The 23,330-nt window shown below is 41.6% G+C and overlaps 1 protein-coding gene across 2 annotated transcripts in view; it reads right to left on the bottom strand.

Annotated features, from left to right (window-relative positions):
- The window catches only part of CYTH3 (cytohesin 3), an 88,852-nt gene that overhangs the window by 22,526 nt on the left and 42,996 nt on the right, over positions 1-23,330 (bottom strand). For both annotated transcript variants that reach the window (XM_075010805.1, XM_075010806.1), the window contains 5 exons: positions 23,098-23,162; positions 21,967-22,033; positions 9,005-9,123; positions 6,087-6,167; positions 152-264 (listed from right to left, as the gene is read on the bottom strand). In XM_075010805.1, the coding sequence (XP_074866906.1) occupies positions 152-264; positions 6,087-6,167; positions 9,005-9,123; positions 21,967-22,033; positions 23,098-23,162 (445 nt within the window). The remainder of the gene's footprint in view (positions 1-151; positions 265-6,086; positions 6,168-9,004; positions 9,124-21,966; positions 22,034-23,097; positions 23,163-23,330) is intronic.

Raw genomic sequence — 23,330 nt, 5'->3', positions numbered from 1 at the left:
TGCACACACCACAGAACACTCTTGTTTTTCATTTCACATACTGTCTCTGCCTCAGCTTCCTAATTTGCCACCTTCTCTTTGAATTCAAGACAACTCAACAGTCAAATGGTATCAAAAAGGGGATTCAGATGGGAAACATATCATGACTAACCTGTAGACTGAAAGACTCCAGGGTTACAAAGGCAGTAGCGTGAAGCAAAAGCTTCCATCATACGATCGATTTTCTGAGCCTCTCCTGGGAGTCTGAAACTCCACAGGAATTGCCTACAAAAGGAAGTGTAAACAGTTGAGTAAAATCAGATCCACTCCAATATTCCTGCATTAGATAGACATATACTGCCATATATATGGCAATAATCAGCTTCTAAACAGGAATTAGTAATTTGTAAATAAAATCATCTTAGATTAAAAACAATCTCAAAGTTCAACTCACAAGCAATTACAAAATACATAATTCAGCATTTCGCCAACAGCAATGAATGCTCACAGGCAAGACACTGTATTCTGTACAAATTTTGCAATTCTCCCCTTTTCCATATTGGCAAAAGCAGGCAGTGTGCGTGAGGCTATGCTCTCTAACTAGCTGTATCACAGTGCATCCTTACTGCTAAAAGGAGCATATTCTTCTTAGGACCTGGCTGAAAAGTAAATAGGGCTGTATTATATGTACTAGCCCAGAACCAACCAATCAACCAACCAACCAAACCCAACCCCGGACTAAAAAACCCAGTATCTTTATTTGATCCAAATCAGCCTTAATGAGTCAACGTTTTGTCATGGTGAAAGCTGTAGGATAACTTGGATGGTTAAGCAACAGACTATGCTAACGTGGCCAGATCTCAAAAAGGAAATGTGACTTCTCAATATCACTACAATGGGATTTAAATTCAGATACAGGAAATAAGCATTCCTCTAACAAGTATGATATAAAAGAGTAGGTTTTGTCCTCTTCCTGGCTTGCCCTTCATGGAATTGGCAGGCATATAAAGCTGCAGTAGAATTTTAAGCATAATGATTGAAAGAACTGATCTAAAATTAAAAAGACTATAGATTACAAATGGTGATTAAGATCCAAAATAATAAAATATACGAACAGAACAGCAATACTGGCATTAACGCAGAGTTTATAGGAAACTCATATTCTCAAGTGCTGTACCACAGACTATTTTTTCACACTTCCATATCAGCAGAGGAATTGGGTTCTTAAGTTCAATCATCAAAGCTATAATTGATAAGTTAGGGCAGGCCGCAGAGCCTCTTGCTTGTGGTTCTATTTTTTTGAAGCTGAACAGCTGAAACAATTTGATGTTCATAAAAACAGAAAGTGAATAAGAAACGTCTCAAAAATCAACATCCATATGATAATGAAGTCAAAAAAGGAAAGCAGGGATTAGGTACAAAAAAGTGCCAATCTAAAAAACCACAAACTTCCAGGGACTGGGTTTTTTCAGAACACATCTGTCTGGAGACAATCTGCTTTCAGGAGGGGTGCCCTGTTGGTATTTTAAACATTAAATTTGCCAATTCATTAAAGGGATGACCAAGTGTATTCTCCATGCAAAACACAGTGTCTTGGGACATTTGAAATCGGTCAAAGAACCTTTCAAATCCACGCTACCAATCCTAAAGCACTCCAAATCAGCAGTGACTGAAAGCAATTGCATCAGATCATTGTTTGATATCATAAATGAAGTTAATTTTAATGGTCTAAAGCTCATTCTTGGGGGGGCAAATATCCCAGCACAAATGGGACCACCCTCCTCAGGCAATCAGAGAGAGAATGAACCATCTTCAAAACAGTGGTCAACAGAGATTAAGGTAGCAGAACCAATGGGAGAAAGAACTGGCACTACCTATGTTCTATGCATGAGAAGAAGAAATTCATCTCAGAACCTACAATCAAACACTTGCCACATGTTCTTAATCAAGCTGGTTTGAGAAATCTGAATTGGAGTCATATTCTGTGGGAGTGTGAAGTTCTGTCAAAATACTTCACTGCATCAAACCAATTTTTGCCCCAATTTTGTTTACAGAAAGAAGGAAAGTTCTGACAGTGTCTAAGAGTCTAAATCAAATATTTCACTTAGTCTAAATGAAGCATTTTGACCAATCTGAAACAATTCTTTAAAAGGAATTTTCTTTTTGTAGTAAGATGAAGTCCTAAGCCCATGCAGCACAGGCCTGGTCTGAGGCCTAGCTAACACTGGATAAAACATGGCTAGCGCAAAGCTATGCTACGCTGTAAGGAAGAGGCAAGCTACTGATAACAGAACTTGCCATAAACAGGGCTGAGAGTGCAAAACACTAACTGGTAATTAGCCCAGGTGCGGAACAATAATTGATAAAGGTCATAAATTGAAATCACATGGTACCACCAGGTCATTAAAAAAGATCTTGGTACCAATTCCTCACAGATTTAGACACTGTCCTGGACCTGGGTCTATAATGACAGCATGATGGATAAGAGACTATCTAATCAAATCGCCAGTTCCAGAGTGATGGGTGGTGACCTGACAACATCAGAAGGTGGCAACCTGATATGTCAGCAGTGAGGTGTGATTTGTTTGTACCTGTATACAAAATGGAGTCTTTGGGGGACAGTCTTTATATGGTGCCCTAGGGGTCAGTGGAAATTTCCCAATGACTGAGTCATCCCCCTGTGGCAGTTACATATGTGCATGGTTCAGTAAAATCTATGCACAACTGTTATTGTACTTTGCTTTACAATAAATCTGGCCTGGTACCTTCAATGCTTATCTGGTTATTTGTGGTATTCAGGGGTCCTGTTGAGGTCTGCTGTGGTCACTGGGCCCTCACCATGGAACACACATGCAATCAGCCTTCTGGTTGTCATCATCGATGGAGCCAAAGACCCATGAGGACACCATGGCAGTAAATCTGCCTAACTACACCTTTGAAACATTTTGAATTTTTTGGTTTTCACTGAAATTTGGAATTATGCTAAATTTCAAAATTTTTAAAACCTTTACGGAACAGAAATTCCTTCCTTGCACACAACTCTAGCACTAAATTCACTTACAGCATATTTGAGGTGCAGAACTAAGCAAAAGAGAAAGCTTGCAATACTAGCTAATATAAAAGAAAAAAGAACATTTTAGGTAAAGATGCCTGAATTCACGCAGTTGCCTCAACAATATTGGACTACAGTTGTTTCGTTGGTGGTGGTGGTTTGTTTGAGTTTGTTTTGATAACTTTATGGATTTGGTACAACATAAGTGCACTTGTAACTATAACTATAGCTGTGCTACAATAAATTGATGTTTTAGACTTTTAGGATATTCTATGGCCTTCCAGTTTCACTTACAAAATTCAAGATTTATCAAAACACATGTGCACCAGTGAAAACAATACTGCATATATAGATAAGTCACTGTATTTACCACTGTCCAATATGATAAAACTCACTTATTGGGCATTACCTGTATAGCATAAAATGAATTTTCATTCTTATTTTCATCTCTCTCTCTCACTTCTGCTCTCAATTACTCATGATTTACACTGCTGTCTTTCCATTAGCAATTAGATCAACCAAAGGTAATCGCCCTGAAAAACTATTTGACCAGTCTGAAGCATGAAAGTTGCCAAGCCATTTATTAACCAGGTGGTCTTGTCCATGGTACCTTCCCCTTTCCCACTTTCCATTCTGTGTGGCACAACCGGTTGTTGCATCTTATCTTTAGATTGAAAAATAAAACCTTGCAGAATATATAAATTACAGCTGTGCAGCTCTCAACATAATGGGGTCCAATCCTGACTGAGGCTTTTGGGCACTACTGTAATAAAATAATTAATGGCAGCAGCCAGAGAAGAGTGCATTGAGGTTTACTATAAAGAGGCAGAAGGAGAGGGAGGTATTGTGTATTCCAGACAGAACCATGGAGTCAGAGAATATCCTGATTCCTCAGACAGTTCAAGTTATCACGACTACAAGCCTGAGTCAGCATAAAGCTGTCTTATGGCTCACCACAGGACAATACAGCAGGTATAGGAAAGGCCATACTAATATTTTAACCTGTCTGTTTTGGGATGGAAGCCTCTTCTGGCTGCATATCTGACAGCACTCTCTAAACCACTGATGGGCAATTAAGAAGGGTGAGTGGGTCACATGAGAGGCCCTACTTCATCTCAGTGGGCCACAGGAGCCTACAGGCCACTGGGATTCCACCTGCAGCCCACAGACCCCATCTGCCCTGCACTGGCGCTACCAAGGGTTAAACACAGTCCTGGGAGAGGGCTGTAGAGCAAGCAGCTACAGCATATGGTGTGGGGGAGAAAGAGGGGAACACACTCTTTTTCCAGCTGTGGAGCAGGAGGAACCTGGCTGCCAGGGAAGCTACAGATATCTGAGACAGAGTACTGTGAGGGAAAGGCAGAGAGAGCTGGGAAGCTCTGGCCTAACCCCACTCCCAGGGAGACAGGGACCTGAGAGGTACTAGGGCTGGCGGGCTACAGCCAAGATAGCAGAAGGCAACAGATCCACACCACAGGTAACCATTTCAGACTGCAGTTTGCCCGTGAGGTAGGGGTTAGCTGACAACTGGCAGTGGGTCACAGAGGCAAGGTGGGTATAGAGGGTTGGGGGTTCCCCAGAAGGGAAGAACCCCACAGGGCAGTACTGTGAGGGAAGGGTACCGTGGACCAGGAGGAGCCTACGGTAACTCAGAAGACAAGTAACACAGGGTGAGACACCAATCCAATCACGGCGCTCCAAAGATGAAGAGCTAACTCCCGAGGAGACCAGCTGGAGGCACCATGCCAGTGAGGCGCACCCTGTTATTGCCTCCCGCCCCACATGCCTCATTGGCATTGGACCCCTGCACTTCCTACAGCTGATTCACGATATCCCAACCCTGGGAGGGAGGGAGGGGGAAGAGTACGAAGTGCTGAACTCCAGAGCCTCAGTATTCAAGAGGCTCATAGTGGAAGGTGGGGCAGACAGGACGTCTGTGGGCTGCAGGTTGCCCGCCACTCCTCATTGGAAATCATTGGAATTATTCGGGATTTACACCAGGTTAACAACAAATTCAAGCACTTCATACGTTAACTTATCTGCTGCCAATCTGTGAAAAATTAGTATACTACTTACTTCACAAGAATAAATATGTTAAGAATTTAATTCTGAAGGGGCAGGAAGAAAGTGATGGTGCAAAGTAAAAGATATACTTTGCTTTGACAATAATTCTCTTTCCAGTGGAGACTAATATCCAATTCAGGGTCAAGGACTTTGCTTATCTCAGAAAATTTGCACATGTGAGCAATATGGCATTGAATTCAAGCACCTGAAACTAGTCTTTTACCCTTTGCATTTGTCTGAAATCATTAATTTTGTGTGTTAGAGTTCAAAGATAATGTATATGCAAACAAGAAAAGAAAATGAAACACTAAGATTTGTTTACTAACAAGGTACTGAGTAAATCAGATATTCAAGTCAAAGAGCAACTAATTGAGTGAATCAACAACTGCTCTATACTGTAAACTCTTTCATATCCAGCAACCATGGGACCAGGAAGTTGCCGGATGGTCAAGTATGCTTGATAATAGAAAGTACTGGCAGGATCCCTGGTGGGGGTTGGGGGAGCCCACTGACCTGGGGGATTGGGAGCAGGCTGGGGTGTGGAGCCCCAGTGGCAGCCCTAATGGCTGGAAGCATGGCTAAGTGGCAGGTACCCCACAAGCAACTCCAGCCCTGTGGATCCGGCCAGGGCTGGGGGAACTCTGCCAGAAAGCAGAGCTCCACCAGCAGCTCTGGGGCCAGGGAGCCAGCCGGAGCTGGTGGGAACTCTGCTGGCAGCCTCAGGGATGGGGGAACTCCAGCGGTTATGGGCCGGGGAGCAGAGCTCCGTCAGCAGCCCCAGGCCCAGAGAGCAGAGCTTCACAGGCAGCCCTAGGGAACTCTGACAGCCTCAGGGGCAGCCCCATCCAGGAGAAGGTGGGGGCAGAGTCGACAGGGGGTGGTGCCGGTTATTTGAGAGTTCCAGTTGAACAAATACCAGATAGGACAGAGTTTACCAGACTTAGATTTAATTACATATGAAGTTTGATAAATGCGATTAGAATGCACTCACCTTAAGGCTTGTACAAGATTGAGATCAGCAAACTCATGGAGTTCAACAAAAGCCTGTAGAACTTTAATGTTAAATTCATCTCTGAGGGGGCAAAAACAAAACAAGAATAGAGAATTACTAAACCAAACCAGTTTAAGAGGGTATCTGTGTTAGTCTGTTTTGGCAAAAACAACGACGAGTCTTGTAGCAGGTTAAAGTCTAACAAATTAATTTTGGAATAAGCTTCATAGGCTGGAGCCCATTTTGTCAAGTACATGAAGTGGAAGCTTTAGTTTGCCAGTGATATAAGAAGATACATAGATATAGTATATAGATACACACACTGGTTGAACCTCTCTAGTCCATCACACTCTTGTCTGGCAATATCCATAATCCACCATGATTTTAATTAGTCAGATGACCACTTAATATGGGTATGGCCAAGTTTCCCGTGGTCCCATAAAGTTTGTCTGCAGTCACCAGTCCTGGCTCTCAGTGTTCTGTGAGGTTATTTAGCTCTAATTTACCACTAAATGTCTTCTGAGAGCCCAGTAAACAGCGGAAGTGTTGGTAATTCCGCTGGACAATATTGACCTCCCGAGGTCTAGTAAATTCTCTCATTTGGCAACCAGTCAGGTCCCAAGGGCGCCAGACTAGAGAAGTTCAATGTGTGTGTGTGTGTGTGTGTGTGTGTGTGTGTAATTACATATGCACATACACACTAAACCATAAACAAAGAATTTTTTGTTAATGAGTTTCCTATTAATGTGAAAGGAAATAAGAAGCTAACCAGCCTTGCATGATTCCTAAGAGTTCTTATGAGGTTTTGAGTAGAAGATAGGAATATGACCAGGTTGTTATGGAATTCTGATGCCACCTTTGGCTGGAAGACCATATGGGGGCATAACCGGATCTTCTCCTTGAAGAACACAATGTAATGTTCAAAAATAACAAGCAGTCCTGTAGCACCTTAAATTTATTAGGTAATGAGCTTTCCTGGGTGTATCTGAGGAAGTGGGTCTTATCTACAAAAGCTCATTACCTAATAATTAAATGTGTTTAGTCTTTGAGGTGCTACTACAGGACTGCTTGTTATTTATGAGCTACAGACTAGCATGGCTACCCCTCTGAGTCTATTAACTACGTAAGGTGGTTCAGAAATAAAGACCTTGATCTCAGAGAGCTTTCTGGCAGAAGTCATCACCACCAGGAAGGCAATCTTTCAGGGGAGAAGTAGAATTGACCACAATGCTAATTGCTTAAAGGGGAAGGACCCATGAGCTTTGACAGGACCAGGTTTAAGTGCCATGGGAGTAGGTCTGTTCACAAACCTGAGGATACAAGTCTTTCCAACCCATTTGGACATGCAATAAGTGAAACATTTCCATTTGGCCTAGTAGGTAGTCCAGGTGGAAAATTTTCTACAACCTAGCAAGACCCCACCCCAGAGCCTAGGCAGGCCACAAAATCAAGCTCTGGCTGCTATGGGAAGAGTGCCCTCTTTTGTTTGTTTTTCAGTCAGGGAACATATCAGTGAGGGTTTGTTTGCTTGTTTGTTTGCATGTTTTTGTTTGTTTGTTTGTTTTTTTGGGGGGAGGTTGGCTTTTCACTTGAGTGGGCCCCCAACTGATTATTCTGTGGATCAGAGGCCCCTGATCCCAAAAAGGTTCCCCACCTCTGTCCTAGATGAGCACTGCAGTGTTGGAAAATCTGGGAAGCGAAGAGCTAGGAAATAATTTTTTGAATTGTAAATTGAGTCAATTTGCTATTACCCTACAAACACCAACTCATGCAAATAATCAAACTGACTTCAGTGGCAGTATTGGCAAGAACAAAGACAAGCTGCAGAACAAAGGTTTTAAGGATCAGGCCCTGAAAAGAAAAAAAAAAATGATTGCCAGAGAGTGATGCATTTCTCTTTAGAGAGAAGAGCCACAGACGACTTTAAACAAACTTCAGTTTAATTATGCTGATTAAGCTAATAAAGCACAGTGGATGTACTGCTACCTATAAAATCTACATTTTACTTGCAGTTGAAACATTCAAAATGATTTTTGGAATGTGCCTTGGAGGTCAACTTCTCATGTTTATGCAATCATTTGACATTCCAGAATATTGTGCACTGTGTCACACTATAATCTTTCATGATACCTACTTAACTCCCAGCTAAAACCCCAATCCTGTACAGATTCCATGTGGTCTTAAAGGGGTTAAGGCAGAATAAATCAGTGTTACCAAAGTGGGACCCAAGTGACTACACTATTAAATCTCTTACTTGGAAAAAATATATATAGTAAGAGTTATGACTGTACAGTTTTTACCAGCAGTATAATTTTGCAGCTGACTTTTTTTTTAAAACGAAACACTTTCTGTACTGCACTAGAACCAGCATAATCTGAATATTTATTGTGCTGTACATGATAAAAGCTAGGGTGCATTCTTCCTTTTAGGTGCCTACATGCTACTCATTAACATCAACAAGATATGTATTCACCAGGAAGGAGACAACATTAAATAAGAACATCTGACAATCGTTAGGCTAGGCACCAACATTTGGAGCAATGAGCAATTTTCTCATCATCTAGTTAAAAAACATGACGCACTCTTAGTCTGGGCAGACCATTAACAGCTACTACAAGATTGCTGAAATATGATTCTGAAACCTTCCAGAAGTTTATGACATTAAATTTTGCACTATAAACAAATCTAGAAAAAACATCTCTTATTTTTCAGAGTAATAAATTGCGATCAGTTCAGCAATGTGTGACCTATCCATTTTTAAGAAAGCTTCTTCAGAAGAGTGCTTTTACTTATATTTTTCAGGGCAGAATGCAGTTCATGCAGTCAGTGAGGGTGAGAGGAACACTGATAAAATGTGTAACTCTACATATTTAAGCACACTACATGATGAAATAAGAGAAAATTTTGTTTCAGTTTACCTTTCACCAAGGTAATCTCCAATTACAGTTTTATTTAGTCCCTCCCCTTTATAGAGGAACTGAGCAATGTCTTCTGGAGTGTTCTGCAGGAGGTCATTTTCTATAAGAAACTGGATTCCCTAGAAAAGAAATTTAAGAGGAAGAAGAATTATGTTTTCTTTCACAAACATTTATTTGAACACTGTTCAGAATATTTTGGGCATGTCTACACAACAGAGTTATTCCAGAATAGTTTATTGTGGAGTTATTATTCTAAAATAAGATATTCCGGAATAATATGTCCACACTACAGGGAAGCCCCACAATAAGCAAAACTTATTCCGAAATAGTGTGTCATAGGCCGTGTCTACGCTAGCCCCAAACTGCAAAATGGCCATGCAAATGGCCATTTCGAAGTTTACTAATGAAGCACTGAAATACATATTCAGCGCTTCATTAGCATGCGGGTGACCGCGGCACTTCGAAATTGACGCGCCTCGCCGCCGCGCAGCTCATCCCAACGGGGCTCCTTTTCGAAAGGACCCCGCCTACTTCAAAGTCAGGCGAATCCCAGGGAATTCCCAGGGAATAAGGGGACTTTGAAGTAGGCGGGGTCCTTTTGAAAAGGAGCCCCGTCGGGACGAGCCGCACCAATTTCGAAGTGCCGCGGCCGCCCGCATGCTAATGAAGAACTGAATATGTATTTCAGCGCTTCATTATTAAACTTCGAAATGGCCATCTGCATGGCCATTTCGCAGTTTCGGGCTAGTGTAGACGTGGCCATAGAATCATAGAATGCTAGGACAGGAAGGGACCTTGAGAGGTCATTGAGTCCAGACCCCTGCCCTCATGGCAAGACCAAGTACTGTCTAGACCATCCCTGATAGACATTTATCTAACCTGTTCTTAAATATCTCCAGAGATGGAGATTCCACAACCTCCCTTGACAATTTATTCCAGTGTTCGACCAGCCTGACAGTTAGGAACTTTTTCCTAATGTCCAACCTAAACCTCCCTTGCTGCAGTTTAAGCCCATTGCCTCTTGTTCTATCCTCAGAGGCCAAGAAGAACAAGTTTTCTCCCTCCTCCGTATAACACCCTTTAGATACCTGAAAAACGCAATCATGTCTCCCTTTAATCTTCTTTTTTCCACACTACACAAGCCCAATTCTTTCAGCCTTTCTTCATAGGTCATGTTCTCTGGACCTTTGATCATTCTTGTTGCTCTTTTCTGGACCCTTTCCAATTTCTCCACATCTTTCCTGAAATGCAGTGCCCAGAACTGGACACAATACTCCAGCTGAGGCCTAACCAGCACAGAGTAGAGCGGAAAAATGACTTGTCGTGTCTTGTTCACAACACACGTGTTAATGCATCCCAGAATCATGTTTGCTTTTTTTCCCCAACAGCATCATACTATTGACTCATATTTAACTTGTGGTCCACTATAACCCCTAGATCCCTTTCTACCATACTCCTTCCTAGACAGTCGCTTCCCATTCTGTATGTGTGAAACTGATTGTTCCTTCCTAAGTGGAACACTTTGCATTTGTCTTTATTAAACTTCATCCTCTTTACTTCAGACCATTTCTCCAGTTTGTCCAGATCATTTTGAATTTTCACCCTATCCTCCAAAGCAGTTGCAACCTCTCCTAGCTTCGTATCATCTGCAAACTTAAAAAGTGTTTCTATGCCAATATCTAAATAATTGATGAAGATATTGAACAGAACCAGTCCCAATACAGACCCCTGCAGAACCCCACTTGCTATACATTTTCAGAAGGATTGATTAATAACTACTCTCTGAGTACGGTTACCCAGCCAGTTTTGCACTCACCTTACAGTAGCCCCGTCTAAGTTGTATTTGCCTAGTTTATTGATAAGAATATCATGCAAGATCGTATCAAATGCCTTACTAAAGTCTACGTATACCATCGCTTCTCCCTTAACTGCAAGGCTCGTTATCCTATTAAAGAAAGCTATCACACTGGTTTGACATGATTTGTTCTTTGCAAATCCATGCTGGCTGCTCCCTATCAGCTTACCACCTTCCAAGTGTTTGCAGATGATTTCCTTAATTACTTGTTCCATTACCTTTCCTGGCACAGAAGTTAAACCTACTGGTCTGTAGTTTCCTGCACTGTTCTTATTCACCTTTTTATAGATGGGCACTATATTTGCCTTTTTTCCAGTCTTCTGGAATCTCTCTTGTCTCCCATGATTTTCCAAAGATGACAGCTAATGGCTCAGATATCAGATAGCTAATGGCTCTATCAGCTCCTTGAGTGTTCTAAGCTGCATTTCATTAGGTCGTGGTGACTTGCAGACATCTAACTTTTCTAAGTGATTTTTAACTTGTTCTTCTTCTATTTTATCTTCTAAACCTTCCCCTTTCCCAACAGCATTCATTATGTTAGGCATTCCTTCTTCAGACTTCTCGGTGAAGACAGAAACAAAGAAGTCATTAAGCATCTCTGCCATTTCCAAGTTTCCTGTTACTGTTTCTCCCTCCTCACTGAGCAATGGGCCTACCCTACCCTTGGTCTTCCTCTTGCTTTTAATGTATTTATAAAAAGTCTTCTTGTTTCCCTTTATGCTTGTAGCTAATTTGAGCTCATTTTGTGCCTTTGCCTTTCTAATCTTGCCCCTGCATTCCTGTGTTGTTTGCCTATATTCATCCTTTGCAATTTGTCCTAGTTTTCACACACGTTAGAGACTGTTTCATAGTAGAGACCTCAGAAACACTGTAATGCTATGTCTACATGACAGCGTTATTTCAGAATAAGCTATCCTAAAATAGTTTATGTCAAAATAGCCCCTATTCACTGTCTATACAGCCCCTGTTCCAAAATATCTATTTCAGAATAGGCGTTATTCCTCATAAAATGAGGTTTAAAGAATTCAAAACGAGCCATCCACTATTTCAACATTATTTTGAAATAGCAGGTTTGCTGTGTAGACGCTCACAGATTTATTTTGGAACAGAAGACGTTACTCCAAAATAACTTTGCTGTGTAGACATACCCTTTGGGATGAATGCACAAAAATATAAATATCTATACCATTTTCTTTATTAAAAGACCTGTGTACTGGAGAAATCATTTACCTTCAGGTAATTAAACTAGACATCTGTTCAATCAGGTAAACAATTTCCAGAATTAAATTACAGATAAGCAAAATGAAATCCTATGGTTGGAAACAACAGGTGGCCATTTAAATTCCTCAAAGACAGCACAAATTCTATTGAGTAATTATTCCTTATTGGCCTTGGAAAGCAAACTGAAAGAGGATTTAGCATTTAATAATATTCACATCAGTCCATGTTTCTGCATAAATGAAAGGAAGAGGGCATAATCTGTGAGACGACATAACCAAGAGAGATACAGGGACAACACAATTTAGTTACCATCATGCTACAAGATAAAGCATCTATTATACTTTGCAACACCATGACTGAATGCATCATCAAGTCATTACTTGCAGTAGAAAGTATGATTTAATTAAACCCATTTTGAGAATTTATGGGAGATCTTGGCATTGAGATGGTAATTAATTTTGGTCACTGCTTGAACTACGGTGCTTGATCCAAAGCCCAATGAAGTTAACAAGAGTCTTCCATTTAATACAATGAACTTTCAACTGAGCTCATTCAAAGGTGGGCTGAGCAAACGAGGGCTATTTCTACACTAGAGCATAAAGTTGATTTTAAGGCACTTAACTCAATTTTACAATATGACTGTCTTCACTGCAAATACCATAAGGTTAATTTAAGGGGCAGTAAGGTCAAATTTCTTGTCCCACCCCTCTGATGTGGTGTAGTGCCTATTTCAAATTTAAAAGGTTGAATTAATGCTAGTGTGGAAACAGCGTTACTTTGATATGATTTTATCGGCCTCCAGAGGTATCCCACAATGCCCCAAAATGTGGTCGTTCTGTCTGATTTCACCTCCACTGCTCTCCAGGTATGCAGGAAGTAGGAAGCAGGAAGCCCAGCAATTTGAATTCATTTTCTTTATGGCGAGTGTGGCGACTGGATCTAGCCATGATTTTTCAGGGTCACAAGAGAGCCCCAGCATAGAGCCATCAGGAAATCCAGGATCTCATTTCTGTATGGGTGGATGAATTTGTGTTGAGTAAACATCAAGGATGCTCAGCAGTGTTGGGTGAAAATCAAGGCCCCATCACTTGGCCGCCAGGCTGTGTGGACCATGCCTGCAGACAGCAGTATGCACTGTCCTGCATGGGGTTTCAGTGCTTGAGAGGGCTTCTTCCCTGCACAGGATTTAGCAGGAGAGGCCGAGAAACTTGCTTTCTGCAAATTCATATTTTACAGGCCGTTCCCCCACCCCCAAGGTGCCATGCAACTGGCAAGCTAACCCCCCGCCCCCACCACCTGGCTGCTGGGCAGTGCAGACCATGCTTCCAGACAGCGGTATGTCCTGCCCTGCATGAGGTTCCATAATCCTAAAGAGGGCTACATAATCATAGAGTTTGCAACTCTTCTTAAAAGCTTCAACCTCTGGAATTTACAATGGCCACCCACAAAAATTTTAGGGGTCTGTTCTCCCCAAGGTGCCATGCACCTAGGGTCTAGCCCCCTGCCACCACACCATGCCTGCAGACAACGGCATGTATTGCCCTGCATGGGCTTTCAGTGCTACAGAGGGCTTTTTAGCAGGAAAGTCCGAGGAGAGTGGTGTATACCTCCAGTCTCAGCTGACTCTTCCTCCCTTTTGTGGACCCCTATATCCTTCTTCTGGTCCATTAATGACTCCATGCCCTTTATGGAGTGCTGCACAGATCAACTGTATAATTGATAGAGTGCACTTCCAAAATGAAAGCAACAGAATCATAAAGAGTTTGCAGAGTGAAGGCTTCTTCCCTTCAAGAAACTTGTTTTCTCCGCTTCACATTTTACAGGGGCTGCCCCCACAAGGCACCATGCACTTGGCAGTCTAGCCCTCTCCCTTCATCATGAAGCTAGAACATTTTCCATAAGGCAGATGACTCAATTTCTCTGATCAGAGAGACTTCTGACAAATGGCTGTTTGCCTTCAAAGGTGGGGTTGGGAATGAGGTCAGTGCAGTCTGGGAACATACCAAACACCCACAAACGCTTGTGGGTCTTTTTTTTTCCCCATATAATGCATGGCAAAAACACAGAATGCAACAGGGCTGGAGGAACTGTGGGATAAGTGCCCATAATGCACTGCTGCAACAGTTGAACTTTGGCGATTTAGTGGGGATGCACTAAATCAACTTTGTGGGCAGGTGGAGACACAACTTCATAAAATCTAGTGTTACAAAGTTGACTTTAATAAATTTGACTTTATTTCATAGTGTAGGCATAGCCTGAGAGAATAGCCCTAGACAGAATCAAGAGACAGGAACATCTTGGCTTGTTCATCCTAAAAGGCTTTTTTAGCCTTTGTACTTCCTAAATATTCTCATGAGATATAGAATCCTTAATATACACTTTCTAGGGAAACCCAGAAGCTGTTCTGCAAAGATATAAGCAAAGAACAGTATGGTTTTTTTTTTGCCTCAATCTTCACGGACAAAATCAACTTCCACTTGACGGCCCTAGACAATGCAGTATGGGAAGGTGGTGGGCAGCCATCTGTGAGGAAGGAACAAGTTCTGAGCTATCTAGAAAAACTAGATGTGCACAAGTCCCTGGGTTTGGATTTAATGTACCCAAGGGTACTGAGGGAATTGGCAGAGGTCATTGCTGAACCTTTGGCCGTTATCCTTGAAGACTCTTGGAGATCGGGGGAGATACTGGATGATTGGAAAAAAGAAAAACATAGTGCCCATCTTTAAAAAAGAAAAGGACAATCCAGGGAACCACAGACCAGTCAGCCTTACCTCAGTCCCTGGGAAAATAATGGAGGGAATCCTCAAGGAATCCTTTTTTGAGCACTTGGAAGAGGGGAAAGTGATCAAAAGTAGCCAACATGGATTCACCAGGGGCAAGTCCTACCTGACCAATCTGATTAGCTTCTATTATGTGGTAACAAGCTCTGTGGATATGGGGAGGTCAGTGGATGTGATATACCTTGACTTCAGCAAGGCTTTTGATACGGTCTCCCACAACATTCTTGTCCATAAGTTAAGGAAATATGGATTGGATCCTTGGACTATAAGATGGATAGAAAGCTGGCTTGACACTCAGGCCCAATGGGTAGTGGTCAATGACTCAATATCTGGATGGCAGTCAATTTCAAGCGGAGTGCCGCAAGGCTCAGTTCTGGGGCCAGTGTTATTCAACATCTTTATTAATGACCTAGATGAGGGACTGGGTTGCACCCTCAGCAAGTTTGTGGATGACACAAAACTAGGGGGAGAGGTAGATACGCTGGGGGGTAGAGAGAGAAGCCAGAGTGACCTGGATAAATTGGAGGACTGGGCAAAAGAAATCTGATACGGTTCAACAACGAGAAGCGTAGAGTCCTGCACCTAGGACGGAAGAATCCCAAGCATTGTTACAGGCTAGGGACCGACTGGCTCAGCAGCAGTATGATGGAAAGGGACCTAGGGATTATAGTGGATGAAAGGCTGGATATGAGTAAACAGTGTGCCCTTGTAGCCAAGAAGGCTAATGGCATACTAGGGTGCATTAAGAGGAGAATTTTGAGCAGATCTAGAGAAGTAGTTATTCCCCTCTATTCGGCACTGGTGAGGTCACATCTTGAATATTGTGTCCAGTTTTGGGCCCCCAGTATAAAAAGGATGTGGATTTGCTGGAGCAGGTTCAGCAGAGGGCAACAAAAATTATTAAGGGTCTGGAATACAAAACCTATGAGGACAGGCTGAGGGAGTTGGGCTTGTTTAGTTTAAAGAGAAGACTGAGGGGAGATTTTATAGCAGCCTTCAACTTCGTGAAGGGGAGCTCTAAAGAGGAGGGTGAGAAACTGTTCTCAGTGGTGTCAGATGGCAGAACAAGGAGTAATGGTCTGAAGTTAAAGAGGGAGAGGTGTAGGTTAGATATTAGGAAAAACTATACCAGGAGGGTGCTGAAGCATTGGAATGAGTTGCCTAGAGAGGTGGTGGATTCTCAGTCTCTCAAGGTTTTTAAGTCCCAGCTGGGATGACTTAATGGGGGTTGATCCTGCTTGAAGCAGGGGGCTGGACTAGATGACCTCCTGAGGTCCCTTCCAGCCCTATGATTCTGTGATTCTGTAACAACTGTATAAACATTACAGAAATCTTAAGGAATAAAAGAGGTGCTATGCTAGCTCTTAAAAGGATACTTAAGTCCCACACAGCTATTTCTCCAACAAAGTTCTTAATTTTTTCATTACTATTACAAAATTGATATCAAATGATGACAGAAAGTGGGAATGACAGCTCCATGCAACTTTGAGATCCTAAGTTCTATCCATGTGCGGAAGAGTTCAGTATATTATTAAAATCTTTGCCACTGAAACTCATCCTGAGATTCAATGTGTCATTTTTAGAGACAAAAACAAAAATATTTTCCATTTCTCCAAACAGATATTGTTTATTGTTGTTCTCCTCCAGACTTGGAGGATATCCATCTATCGTCCTTGGAAAGATGGGGTGGGGAGGAAGAAAAAAGAAAGACACTGTACTACTTCTAATTTTACCTTCCACTGTCCTAGTCATTAGTGAAAATTTCAAAATGTTCTTATGGCTGCTTGATTTAGTTTATTTTTGTAAGAGAACCCTTACTGCCTGGTAAGAAGGAACAGTTTTCTGACTGAAAACTACTTAGTAAACCTACTACTACTCAGACTTGAAGCTTGTTTTAAGAGAGGTATATTGCTCACTCTCTTGAAGCTTTTCTATTTGAAAAACTTTCAGTGTCAGCATAAAACATTAATGTTAATGACTAAATCTCTTTTCCAATCACAGAGAAAGACATAATTTCACCGCCAAGAAAATATTTCAGTGTTATGTTGTAATAGTAGCACCTGTACTTTCCTCAGATATGATACCCTGTACTTCTTGACAGTTGGATGAGGTGACTACTTAACAGACAAAAATGCTCTGAAGAGCAGTAAAAGTCATCAAATAAAACAAACTTTTTGCTTCCAAGAATAAGTTTGGTACACCTCTGAAAATGGCACTAACAATTATGAAATGAATCCAAACTAAGAAACATATACAGTTAATCAAGTACACACTCGTTCAGCTTTGAAACACAAACCACCATTGAAAGCCATAAATCTGTCAAGTAAAGAAAGTCCGGTAGCAGTTTCAAAGGATAAACTTCAGAGGTGGCATAACTGTGAAGCTGTTAAAGCTCTATTCATATTCTTCCCACTTAAATCAGGATTAAAACTGTTACCGTACTTAAAAATTTTAGTTTTGTCTTTCAAATACAATTCCTCAGCTCTTCAGATGATGACTGAATTTTCTATCATTGTTCGGTCTAAAGACTGTGTTTAGCAAAGGAAAGATTTTAAAATGAGCCCTTTATTGGAAAAAAAAAGTTTTTTTTTAAATCTCATAGCTAAAGAACCAAAGTCCCTACAAATTCCATTGTCTCTCTCACATGTATCTCCAGGATGAAATCATTTTCAAAGTTTGAATGGAAGTCTCCCCCAGCAGTTAAGATTTTCAGGGGCTTGTTGCTGCCCAGGGAACTGTTTCAACTGCCCCCCCACCAAAAATATTTTTGGGGGCTTGCTGCCAACTGGGGGAAGTCTCCCCTGGGAACTAAGATTGTCAGGATCCAGCTGTCACCAGGGGGAGGTCTCCCCTGGCAGCTACAAATTGCAGGGCCTGGCTGTCGCCAGAAGGACTGCTTCGACTGGCTCCCCCCCAAGCCCTGCCTCCCACAACAAGGACACTGGGGCTAGCAGTCACCAGGGGGAAGTCTCCCCCAGCAGCTATAAACTGTGGGGCGTGGCTGCCACGCAGGGGGAACAGTTCAAGTGGCCCTCAACCCACAGATCTCATACTCCACTGCCAAAAAAGATTTTTGGGACAATGTCAACGGGCCATTCAAACCTCCAAATACCAAACATCCCCTCCAACCATTGACAATGAAATTTGGTGAGCCTCATCTCCTATGCCCATGTTGACAATGTCTGTGTAGTGAAGAGGGAAGCCAAAGATCTATTTTTTTAACCTTTTCTATAGTCTTTCTTCTAACTTTGGACCCCTTCACGCAGGGAAGACTGAGTGGAGGGCCAGCTGAGAAGACATACTGTGCACAGAAGCTGCATAATGAACCAAGAAGCCAAAAATCCTCCCTCACCAAAGCCCTTTTCTCAAAACCTTTACAGTAGAGTCTCAATATTCATGAGGGTTCCGTGTTAAGGACCCTCATGAATGCTGAATTTCAGGAATACAGGGGACTTGGAGCCCCTGGAAAGCTGCGGCTGCCAGCGCTCCTGCCCAGAACCCTGGGGAAGCCACAGATGCCGGGACTCCCTGCCTGGGGAAAGTCACAGCTGCTGGCGCTCTCCGCCGTGAAGCACCGGGAAGCGGCAGCTGCTGACACTCAGTATCCCGAAGCGCTGGGGAAGCAGCCGCTCACAAATACTTGAATTTGTGAACCTTAGTGGGGGGGATATATTTTACCACAGAAGTTAAAACTCAGGTTTTGCATTCAGGTAGAAATATGAGGAGTTCCATGTGTGCACTGTGGCTAAAAATAGAATGGCATTTTCTTATCCCCCATACAGGGGCAGGGGAACATTTTTAAGAGTTGCGGTGCTAAAATCCAGCTCCCTTACCAGTGGCCCACACCCTGCCCCAGCTGATCCCAGGAGCAAAGCCCCAGCGCATGGGATCGGCAGTCTGGACCACAGAGCAGTGGCCAGGAGCCCAGGGGTGTTGCAGCGTTCCCTGCATTACTAGTTCCCTTGCCTGTGCCAGCACAGAAGAAAGTGAGGATGGCTGGGTACTGGAAAAGTGGTGGAGTATAAGAGTTGAGGTTATTGTGAATATCAGCTTAACATATTCTTTTCTTGGCGTTTAAAGGATTGCATACTTAAAAATGCACTGGCAAAACTAACTGTAAAATTAAGGACACTTCCGCATGCTAGATTAAAAAAAAATCACTAGAATAAGTGAAAATCTCCTTTTAGCAGTCAAATTATGCAGAAAGGTCATTAATTCAGGGTGTATGGCATCTAGATCTAATACAGTAGCGTGCTGTCTTGTTTTCATTATGTTTGTAACAAGTACAATAGATTCATCATCAGACAATTCTGAATGCATACCGACAATGGCTAGTGGGAATTAGTTATAATCTCCAAAACAGATATTAACCATGTATCTGTTTTAACTGAAACAGATAGCCATCTCATTAAATTAGCCTTGTCTTCATGAAGCTAATCAGGTTTCTTAAATTCAGTAATACCCCTTTTCTGCAAACCCAAATCCTCCAAGGAAAAGAAATTAGCATCCACAAAAACAGTCATTTTAAATACCTTGCAAACCAAGACTCAGTTTATGTTTCTTTTGTAGCAGAAAAGAGGTGATAAAGAACTAAAAGGCAGAAAGACAGGAAAAGGAGATTTGTCTGGGACAACACTAGTGTCTGGAACAAGTGGGTCAAATAAACCACTCAAATACCCCTGACTCCCACTCTAAACGATCTTTCTCTCTCTACTGCTTAAACCTCTGTTAACTACTTCAAGACAGGAGACAGCTGTATTAGTTTACCTTCTCCAAATAAAACGCAATTACAAAAATACATTTATACATTACACTAAATATAGTAAACCCTCAATTTTACGGACCCTGATTTAGTTGTCTTTGGGAACAACAGATGTCTGCTAGTCCCCTGTTGTTCCTGAAGTCCGCTGGGGTCAGTAAAATCCTAAATCCCCCCCACACCAAAAAAAAAAAATAGTACATTAAGTGACTTAACGCTGCTGTGGCCTGGATGAACTGTCCTGGCAGGGGTGAGTAGGCAGATTGGGAATAGTGGACACCCCTCCATACCACCATTAGTCCGTTAAATCAAGGGTTTACTATATTTCAAATTCACATACTATGGTGCTTTTCACCCACAAAGACCCAAAAGACCCAAACTTTACAGATATTGCCTTGTACATATGAGTTCAAAGTTGAACTGGTTTTGAAAAGATATAACACCATCATGTAACTGTATCAAATAAAACAGTTTTCAAATCTATTTCAATGTATTCATGGAATAAATCTGCAAACAGGGTCAAATTTAATAAACTCTTATTTACAGAGGGTTCAGTTAGGATGGGTAACACAGATGAGCCTGATTTGAAAATTGCACAGTACTAATTTAAACCAGTTCTCAGACACTTTTAATAGAATGGAGACCATCCAATAAAAGATCATTTTATGAAGTTACCCCCATTTCCAATTGTACTCAAACTATCCTCCTTTCACATCCCCGATCAAACAAACAAACAATCTTCTCTCCTATTTGTGAGCAAACTCAATATTCCTGTTGTATTCAACTATAGCAAGTTACTTCTATGGAGGAGTAACATTAGAAAAGCATTTAATGTATTTTAGCTGTCTTGCATTCACTGTAGCGCTTGCAATCAAAGGGTGGATCTAAACTCGCAAAATCGATTTTTGGTACGCAATTGGCCGTCAATATTCAAGGTGAGTGTAGACCCAGCCAAAGACAAGCTGGCATAATTGAGAACACCTACTTCTTGAAGACCACCACTGTTCCACAGATCACAGTTTCAGAATGCTGATGTAAACCCATTTCCTACAAGCAAATAATTTTATAGTAGAAATGTGGCCAGGATTTCCACATGTAGGAATAATTTCACGCTCCTGTAAACACAGCCATCACTGCAAGAAAAGTACCGGAAGTTGTTCTGCAATTTGGCCACAAACCTTCTAGGCAATCAAATAGAAGAACAATTGAAAGCATGACACCCCAAAACAGAAAAACAAAAAAATCCAAGCAATAAGAGATATATGTTAAGAGAGGGAACCACGGTCTATTAATCTATGCAAGGTACTAGAGTACAAAAGAAGAAATTGAAAAAGAATACAGTTGGTGGGTTGATAATAGCCTAAGTGTAAGACACAGGTGTTAACTGAAAACACTGCTGTAAATGAACCATTAAATCATCAAAGTATGCTCAAGTTCAACATTTCTGAGAAGGGTTCACACCAAAAACTAGCACAGGTGCCCTAAGCTTTAAGCAAGAAAGACTGGAGGTGGGGGAAAAATGTTACCATAGGTATCATTCAGATACTCAATATCCAATCCTAACGAACCCAGCAAGCAGTAAACAACTTATCACCTGAAATACGCAATGGAAATTAGAGAGGGTAAAGAAGACATTTGAAGAGCAATTAGCCAGATACGTTAAACAACAAGACAGTCTCAGCATATCAGCTGGAAGACATTTGCAAGAGAAGAGGACTATAAAGGGGGAAAAGGAGCAATTAAAGAAAATAAGGACATTGCGGAGAAGCTAAATGATGTCTTCAATATCAGTCTTAACCCTAGACATACATTTCTTCAAATAATAAGCTAAAGATATTTTTAAAAGTAATGACTAAGTTTCTACTTGCAATTAGTTATGAATGCACATAATTGCATATTACCACTTGTAATGTAGTGGGTTATATGAGTAGCTTGTGAACACAAATTTAAAAAACAGATAGAAGACTATATAATAAAAGTTTCCAAACTTCTGACAATAATGTAAGCTATTTTTCCGACTGAATTTGGCACATCAATACAAAATACCTCCACCACATGTTATCAGGTCTATGCAAGCATGCCTAAGTGTGTATGCTGATAGAATTTTAAATACAATTTGTAAGTCTGACTATAAGAAAGATGTTTATTCAGATACATAATTCACTATTATTCATTTTCATTGTGGTAAAGAGTGGACACAATTAGATATCAGCCCATTTTCACAATGATTTTGCATGTTTGTGGAATTTGAAAAAGCAACTTAATTTAACTTCCATAGAACACCGCCAGTTTGGACTACATTTGCCAAAAAACAATAGTCAGTCCTGAAAAACATAAATTGCTGTACCTTCTTAGGATCCATGTTGAATTTCTTCCTTCCCATAGCTATTTGCTTATTTCTCTGTGTAGTTTTGCTATTCGTTTGGAAGACAAAAAAAAGTTACCAGCTACTCGTTACAGAAACAATGGTTTTAAAACTCGCTCACTTCATTTATATTTTCATCTTCATTTTCATTTTATTTTTACATGGTCAAAAACCCTATCATCATAAAGCATTTACTTCCAAAAACTGACAACCAAAAATAGTCTATTATTTAACATCTTGTTGCACAAAGGATCTATTAGTTATCATAGCTTCACAAGACCATGGGTACTGGATACGAAAAACTTTATCAGATCATTAAGGACAAAATGAATTCTAAATGGATTCTGCATGCCTTAAAACAAGCTAAGCAAAGGTTTATAAATACTGTAAAATTCCTTTAATCCGGCACATCCAGGACCAGACAGGTGCCGAAAAACCAAATTTTCCAGATTACTGGACTTCACCCTAACCCCCAGGCCCTAGTTCAAACCCCCGTCACAGCTCATCACCCCTGCGCCCAGCTGTGGCTCACCACTCCTGCACATCCCCAGCTTCTCTATCCTGTGCTCATGCAGCTTTATCACCACTCCTGGCTTTCTCAGCTTCAACACACCCACACTCATGCGACTCCTACACCCCTGTGCTCCTGCAGTTTCTGCACCCTGTGATTCCTCAGCTTCATCTCCAGGCTCCTGTAGCTTTGCCACCCCCACGCTTCTGCAGCTTCCGCATCTGCACGCTTCTGCAGCTTCACCTCCCACACACGCCCCAGCTCCAACTCCCACACTCCCCTGCTCCAACCCCTGCATACCCCAGCTCACTTCCAGCCCCTGGCCCCTGGCATCCCTAACCCACCACAGGTTTAATGCCCCTGCACCCCCTCCCATGGCCCCAACCCACCACCCAAGCACCCCCCCCGCAACTTACATGAATTTCGAGGCACGCGTATCTCAGGGGATGCTGGTCCGTCAGGATTTCCAGATCATCGAGGCAGGATTAAAGGAATTTTACTGTATCCAGTGCCTGATAACAGACACAATTTTTGTTTCCAGTTCCTGAAACACGTATGCCAGTATCCTATTACTAAGTGAAATGCTTGCCAGAGTTACTTACCTTTCTTCTACACTAGTGAGATTATCAATTTCTGTCATAACCTCTGCTATTTCAAATTTTAACCGCTGCCAAAAGAAGGAAAATAAATTAACTGATCAATATTAAAAGCATTTTTAAGAATTGACTCTGACATAAATAAAGTTAAGGTGATCAACGTAGATTTTGTCTTATTTACAAGTCAGCCAAGTTGTGAAAGAAATGCCCAATCAGGCTTTACTAGAATCTGGCATAAA

Source organism: Carettochelys insculpta, chromosome 16 (genome assembly GCF_033958435.1).
Source record: "Carettochelys insculpta isolate YL-2023 chromosome 16, ASM3395843v1, whole genome shotgun sequence".
Classification (NCBI taxonomy): Eukaryota; Metazoa; Chordata; order Testudines; family Carettochelyidae; genus Carettochelys; species Carettochelys insculpta.
This window is presented reverse-complemented; position numbering and strand designations above follow the sequence as displayed.